Source organism: Echeneis naucrates, chromosome 12, assembly GCF_900963305.1.
Source record: "Echeneis naucrates chromosome 12, fEcheNa1.1, whole genome shotgun sequence".
Taxonomy (NCBI): Eukaryota; Metazoa; Chordata; class Actinopteri; order Carangiformes; family Echeneidae; genus Echeneis; species Echeneis naucrates.
In genome coordinates, this window is record NC_042522.1 from 18,404,837 (window position 1) to 18,412,295 (window position 7,459).

A 7,459-nucleotide genomic window follows, 5' to 3' on the forward strand; every position below is an offset into this window, starting at 1 on the left:
GTTTGTCTGTGCACACTCACCTTACAGGTGCCTGTCTGCAAAACCTACACGGCCAATTTAAAGTAAACACTGACACTGCAAAGAGAAGTGTCAAATATAAACATGACAGAAAATCACCCTCAGGCTCACAAAGGACCTCTTGTGGTTTCCAGGCAGTGGGCAACGACCTGAATTATTTATAACCACTAATATGAATGTAATAGGTCGATGCATAAAGCTGTTTGATCGACAGAAACATAAAGAGAAAGATTAGGTGTGTGGTTTCGTTTTAAATATATTTACGTGGTAAATAAAAGTGACATTTGTTCTCTCATCACTGAGGATAACTGATGCTGTCAATAAGCCGAGTCTGTGTAAACAAAACCGTTTTTCTTTTTTTTTTAAAGGTGTGGTTGCCACATTTCTCTCAGGACTTCACATCTATCTGCCAGGACCTGCGTGCGTGATTACGTCACGTGAGACTTGCGTGTGTCAGCGTGAGCCCTCAGCATCAATGAGCCCTTTTAAATGTACCTGATTTAAAAAAATAAACATAAAACACAATGACAGGTTTGTTTTAATTATTGAGGTCAACACCGCTGTGACAGAAAATAACTTCTAGAATCTATTTAAAGTCAAATTCTTTTTTTCTGCTCGCTGTGTAAATTGTTATGCACCAAAACACAAAAGCCCGTTTTCTGTAAACTTTTCCAGTGAACCTGGCTCAGGTTTCTGTTTGTGTGATGCAACTTAAAAGAGACTTAACTACTTTCCCGTCCCAGGAATAGTTTGTCCAGAGTTTAATTTGATCGAGCAGACATGACATTTCCACATGAAGCAGCTTATTGACTCTGTACTGTGAAGCAAACGGGTTATAGTTTAAGTAAGCAAGCTAAAATAGGACAATTCAACCTGCAGCTTGGTTAGATGATATTCATGTGGTGGAAATAAAGCCTCTTGAATGTAGCTGACGAATGAAACCTGCATACAGTTTCTACAAGGTGACAATAAATACGATATTCAGTATATATAATATATATGTTGCTACTATTCAGTATAATTGCATGTGAAATGGAGGAAAATGCGCCTAAACTCCGTTGTTGTCAAACAGGTCTAATGTCATTATAATATTCGTCAGAATGTAGAATAAAAGTGACACTATAGGAATCTCTTGTACAGTAAAAAATCAATGATAATAAAGAATATTTTGAATACCATATCGTTATTTTACATTTTTAAGGAGTTTAGAAAAATTGTGAATAACAACAAATAAAAACAATATTAAATTTTTTTTTATTTAAAAACAAAAAAGCAGCACAGAATCGTTTAAAGGATTATAATAAAAATAAAACTAAAAATAAAAATTATTTTGATTTCATCCTTCCACATCGGAGTCACCTCACGCCACGCCCATCGACGCGTGACGTCAGCGCGCCGCTGGCGTCTCTGCGACGCCATGTTGGTTTGTCGTTGCATCAGGTCGAGTTAGCCAGCCGCCGCAGCAGCGACCCGAGCAGGAGGCTTTAAAACATCGGAGAGGACTCTCTGACCGCGGCTGACCTTACCTCCGGGAGTGTGTGAATCTAAGCGGCCGTGTTTTGAGACGAAAAACCCCAAAAATTGTCGCGGCGTCGGGCAGAGAGGTGACCTTGGCGGCGGTTGGTCCCGGAGCGACGGCTAACGGAGCTAATGCTAACCAACGCTAGCAGCCACCCGGCTCTCCGTCAGAAACTCGAAACGCTGATATTCCCTGTTTTCGCTGAAGCCCAGAAAAATGAGCACGCCTCAGATCTGTGAGTCTGGTGGTTATTTTTCGCGGTGGTTGGTCGTTTAGAGGAAGTCTGAGCTGTCCGGGTCTGTCATCGGCCAAATACAGCAGCTGTCGACATCTCCTGGACTTTCTCCGGCCTCCTGTGTGATGGTGTAACATCCCCACCTCCCACAGCATCATGTTGGCCCGTCTGTTCAGGCTCCACGGCCTGCTGGTGGCCTCCCACCCCTGGGAGGTCATAGTGGGCACCCTGGCCCTCACTGTCTGCCTGGTGTCCATGAACAGCCTGGCGGGCAGCAGCCAGATGTGCAGCTGGAATGAGTGCCCCAAAGTCGAGGAGGTGAGTCAGGGTGTGCCACCTACACGGGAAAACGGTGGCTGTTGCTACGTGTAAACAAGCTGTCCTCTGTTGTCTTGCAGAAAGTCCACAGCAGTGACATCACAATTCTGACAGTCACCCGCTGCATGGCCATCGTTTACATCTACTTCCAGTTCAAGAATCTCCGACAGCTGGGATCCAAGTATATACTGGGTCAGTGTGATGACAAGCTGTGAAAGTTTCATCTGTGAAACGTAAAGTCATGGAGGCATTTTAACTATGATTTTTTACTTCATATCTTTTTTTCTGGTTTCAGGAATTGCGGGCTTATTTACGGTGTTTTCCAGCTTTGTTTTCAGCACAGTTGTCATACATTTCTTTGGGAAGGAGCTGACTGGACTTAAGTGAGTGTTTCGTAGTGTTTAGATGTTATAGTAAGCCGCGCTGTCGCTTTTGGAAAACACTGACACGCCAGCAGTGAAGTAATTTGTCGTTGACTGGTTTCTCTAGTGAAGCCCTGCCGTTCTTCCTCCTGCTCATTGACCTGTCCAAAGCATGTGCGTTGGCCAAGTTTGCCCTCAGCTCAAACTCCCAGGTAACATCACACGTCCTGCATTTGAACTGAAACCAAGATTGATTTATTACTATGGTGAAATCAGTCGAGCTGTGACTCACTGCTGCTGGGGCCCCTCTTGTCATGTCTAGGAGGAAGTGAGGGAGAATATTTCTCAGGGCATGGCCATCCTGGGCCCCACGTTCACCCTGGATGCTCTGGTTGAGTGTCTGGTCATCGGGGTTGGCACCATGTCAGGTAATAAATTAACGAATTTCCTCACCTCCAAAATGGGAGCGGCTGTGTTCTGTGTGTGTTAGACTGAAATGCTTCTTTGTCTTCCAGGTGTCCCTCAATTAGAGATTATGTGTTGTTTTGGCTGCATGTCTGTCCTGGCCAATTACTTTGTCTTCATGACGTTCTTCCCAGCATGTGTCTCGCTGGTCCTTGAGGTAAGAATGATGGGAGGCTTTGAGTCAACATGGAATTAAAACAGTGTTAACGCCTGTGACACTTAATTTGTGTGTATTTGTGTAAAGCTGTCCAGGGAGAGTCGTGAGGGCCGTCCTATATGGCAGCTAAGCCACTTTGCCCGTGTGCTGGCTGAGGAAGAGGACAATAAGCCCAACCCTGTGACTCAGAGGGTTAAAATCATCATGGTGAGTAGCTGTGTGCAGTTGTGTTACCATAGATATTAACAATGTATTTGAAAACAGTTGTTGTGCAAACAGTTTTTAAGTCTAAAAATCAGTTTAACATTGGCTTTTTTTTTTTTGGTTAGCGGTCTAATTGGGATATTGCACAATCTCTTTCTCAGTCTCTGGGTCTAGCTTTGGTTCATGCTCACACTCGATTAGCAGCCGAGAGTCCAGATCAGAGTCCAGATCAGAGTCGAGCAATGGACGAATCTGCAGCTAAGAGACTGAACTCCGGTGGTGTTGTGTGGCCTCTGACGCTCTCCAGGTAAAAACATTAAAGGGGCGATGCTACTTGTTCTAATACTTAATTTGATTGATTGTGCAGAAACTCACTGATGTCTTTGTCCACCAGCATGGACTTGGAGCAGGTGATAACGCTCGGCCTGGCCCTGCTCTTGGCTGTGAAGTACGTACTCTTTGAGCAAACAGAGACAGAGTCGTCCCTGTCCCTCAAGACCCCCATCATCACCTCCTCTCCGACCCAGAAGCCCAGGGTGGCAGGGGACTGTTGCAGGAGGGAGCCCCTGCCCCCGAAATTCCACAAAAAAGCACATGGTTTCCTAGCAACCAGCTCCTCTGTCTCAGACTGTAAGCCCTCCCGTGAGGCTGACGCTGCAGCCGGAGAGAAGGGTGAGACTTAGCTTTGATAATGTGTGTGCTCACTGATGAACCGTTTCTCAACACGACCTTTTATCCTCCTCACATCAGAAGTGACTCAGGCTCCAGCTGCACCATCGGAAAACTCTGCTCCTCCCAGTTGCTCTGGCTCAGAGCCTCGTACGCTGGAGGAATGTGTGGCCATCCTGTCAGATCCTCAGGTAAACAGCCGGTGCAGATACAAATCCTCCACAGAACACCTCCAGTTTCTGTCTCTCACCGGTCTGGGATCAATTCTCTCCAGAGAGGAGCTCGTTTCCTCAGCGATGCAGAGGTGATGAACCTGGTGACCTCGCGAAACATCCTCAACTATAAGCTGGAAGCAGTCATGGAGACTCCGGAGCGGGGCGTGGCTATCAGGAGGGCGCTGTTATCGCCCAAACTGCCCGTTACTGCCGCCTTGTCTTGTTTGCCTTACAAGGACTACGACTACACAAAGGTATCAGAAAAGTGCATTTTGCTCAGTTTTTGTTGTGTTAACTTTTACTCAGCTGGTGCTTGTTGTCCTAACCTGCAGGTGATGGGCACCTGCTGTGAAAACGTCATTGGGTACATGCCGGTGCCAGTGGGAGTGGCCGGTCCTCTTCTCCTGGATGACAAGCAGTTTTATGTTCCTATGGCGACGACAGAGGGCTGTCTGGTGGCCAGCACAAACAGAGGATGCAGAGCACTTTCTGTAAGGAACATTTAGTGTGTGTGTGTGTGAGTTATGGGTTTATATTTGGATGTAAACTTCAGGGTTACTCCCCTTCATGCTTGTTTCTTGTTCTTTTTCCATTTTGTGGTGGGCGGTTTGCTGTTTTTAATACTTCCTTTGGTAACCTTTTCTTAAATGTCACATTCCAGTGAACGGTATTCCCTCAGGCCGCCTGTAGAAATGCAGACTTACAGAAAGTCAGCATTAAGCCACGCTGTTTAGTTCTGACCTTGAAAGTTTGACTGTTGGACAGGCCTGGTGGACTCCCTGAGTCATAATGTCTGCTGACGCTGTCTTCCTTCCTGTCCAGCTCAGCAGCGGTTGCCGCAGCAGGATCCTGGCTGACAGCATGACCAGGGGTCCTGTGGTGAGGCTGCCCTCAGCCTGCCGGGCTGCAGAGGTCAAAGTCTGGCTCGAGACTCTGGAGGGTTTTAGCCTGATCAAAGAAGTCTTCGACAAGAGCAGCAGGTCAGGAGGAAAACTGTGACTGACAGAATCACATGTATGACGTGTAACTGCAGGCCTCAGAGAGCAAACATGAATATTTTCCTCCTCTCAGATTTGCTCGCCTGGACAAGCTGTTGGTGGGTTTAGCTGGGAGGAGCCTGTACATCCGTTTCCAGTCTCAGACGGGAGACGCCATGGGAATGAACATGCTCTCCAAGGTTTGCTCTAATTTCTCCTGAGCTGTAGAAGCTTTTCTTGTGTCTTTGTTCCATAAATCCTGAGCGGGGCGTGTGTTCTGTGCCTTCTTAGGGGACGGAACTGGCTCTGCGCAGACTTCAGGAGCAGTTTCCAGACATGGAAGTGCTGTCGCTCAGTGGAAACTACTGCACAGACAAAAAGTCTGCAGCCATAAATTGGGTTCTGGGCCGGGGCAAATCCACCGTGTGTGAGGCCACCATCCCGGCCAAGGTGGTCAGGGAGGTAAACGCCACTGGGGAAAAAAAAAAAAGCTTGCTGCCATCTGCTGCATTTGTTTGTTTCTAACAAACCTTTTCGATGTTTGTACAGGTGCTGAAGAGCAGTTCAGCCGCTCTGGTGGAGCTGAACATCAACAAGAACTTGGTGGGGTCGGCCATGGCGGGCAGCATCGGGGGCTTCAACGCTCATGCAGCCAACATAGTGGCAGCTATATACATCGCCTGTGGACAGGTAAGTCACTCGTGTCTGATTGATGTTAAAAAAAACACTCAGATGAACAGGATCAGTGTTTCCTCTAAACCCTCATCGGAAACAGAGGAAAGGTGATGAAGCGTGAAAATAATCTTTGGACCCGTGTTGTTTACCTCTAACGTCTTTAGAAGCATGAACCTTCTCTAGCTGGTGCCAAAAGGTTGTTACAAATGTGTGTTGTGCTTCAGGATCCTGCTCAGACAATAGGCAGCTCCAACTGCATCACTCAGATGGAGGCAGCCGGTCCTGACGGAGAAGACCTGTACATCAGCTGCACCATGCCCTCCATCGAGCTGGGGACGGTGGGAGGAGGCACCAACCTGCCGCCACAGCAGGCCTGTCTGCGGGTAACGACGCCTTTACTCCAACTTTAAATTCTGAACTCTAAAGTTCAGCTCCTCCTGTCTGGATGACCGTCAGTGGCACTGGATAGAATCTGTTTACCTGATTCATTCGTGTTTTCTGTCCATGTGTTGATGTCAGGCTGTGTGTTTAATGTTTTTTTAAATATGGTAAATAGCTGTATCCATGATTGTGTCTTTAGATGCTTGGGGTCCAAGGCACCAGCTCCAACCTGCCCGGCGAGAACGCCCGCCAGCTGGCCCGTGTAGTTTGTGCCACCGTCCTGGCGGGAGAGCTGTCCCTGATGGCGGCTCTGGCTGCCGGCCACCTCGTCAAGAGCCACATGATCCTCAACAGGTCGGGTCTAGAAGTGTTGTTTTAGGTTTTTATTTTTATTTAATTTTTTTTTCCCTGGGCTGAATTGAATTTTTCTGTTTGTGTTCGACCGTAGATCCAAAACGAATCTGACAGAGATGCCTGGGCTGAGTTCGGAGTCGGCAGCGTGACATTAAGTGCTGACGCTCCATCCAACGCTACAGAACTTTACTGAGGGCAGAACGGCCCCAGAAAACAGACCCAACATGCTGAACACCGCAGTGTGCTTGCTTTGCCCAGCTGGCTGCATTAAAACTTCTGAATTGAGTTGCTACTTATTTGTGCCATCGACCTGCATCTGAATGCGTCTTCTGAGAACGCGTCCAGGAATCACGTTGGGATTCGGCTCGGCTCCCACCAGAACCAGAACCATGTGCCTCTCAGTCGACTCTGCTCCCTGGGTGGACACAGCTCCTCCACCTTTGGAAACTCATGAGGTCAGATCTAACATGTTTCTGTGAAATTATTTGCACACTTGCCAAAAGCTGGAGGCAGGAAAGATGCTGAAAACTGAAGATGCCAACTTTCTGCCTGAATGAAGCTGCTGCCGTATATACTGTGAATACAGTAGGACGATGGCCGGGGGCTTTTTTTTGTGTTAGAGCTCATCAGGAAGCTAAAGCCATATGGATTAATTTAATAAACGTTTACAGTTCACAGCTGAATGTGCAGAATCTTTGCTTTACCGGCACATTGGATGTAAAATGAGGAGTTTAAAGCGTCACTGACACTTTAAGGTTCTTCTGTCTTTGTTTTTTGAAGTGATGCTGAGAAGTGTCCTTACAGTCTGTGAGAGAAGCCGAGCCTTAGCATGTTAGTTACAATATTTAATTGTGAGTTATTAATGTTTCAATGTGTTATTTAAAAAATAAACATGTTCCCCGTTTAGTTT

The 7,459-nt window shown here is 46.9% G+C and overlaps 1 protein-coding gene across 1 annotated transcript; it reads left to right on the top strand.

The window, feature by feature from the left end:
* The first annotated feature begins 1,443 nt into the window (after positions 1-1,443).
* Positions 1,444-7,449, top strand: LOC115051807 (3-hydroxy-3-methylglutaryl-coenzyme A reductase-like). The gene is made up of 19 exons (XM_029515477.1): positions 1,444-2,090; positions 2,171-2,282; positions 2,386-2,473; positions 2,580-2,664; positions 2,775-2,880; positions 2,968-3,074; positions 3,162-3,281; positions 3,440-3,585; positions 3,673-3,950; positions 4,029-4,138; positions 4,222-4,416; positions 4,495-4,653; positions 4,985-5,142; positions 5,234-5,339; positions 5,431-5,601; positions 5,689-5,829; positions 6,039-6,197; positions 6,395-6,549; positions 6,644-7,449. Exons 1-19 carry the CDS (start codon positions 1,929-1,931, stop codon positions 6,696-6,698), a joined length of 2,613 nt encoding a protein of 870 aa, XP_029371337.1. The 5' UTR covers positions 1,444-1,928; the 3' UTR covers positions 6,699-7,449.
* Positions 7,450-7,459: the final 10 nt, after the last annotated feature.

What these genes read in the sequence shown, in the direction of transcription:
- LOC115051807 (XM_029515477.1), top strand. Translation starts at nt 1,929, where the DNA reads ATGTTGGCCCGTCTGTTCAGGCTCCACGGCCTGCTGGTGGCCTCCCAC. An exon ending in CCCTCAGCTCAAACTCCCAG is followed by an intron (nt 2,665 to 2,774) that starts GTAACATCACAC and finishes TGTCATGTCTAG; the next exon opens with GAGGAAGTGAGGGAGAATAT. An exon ending in CCATCCTGTCAGATCCTCAG is followed by an intron (nt 4,139 to 4,221) that starts GTAAACAGCCGG and finishes AATTCTCTCCAG; the next exon opens with AGAGGAGCTCGTTTCCTCAG.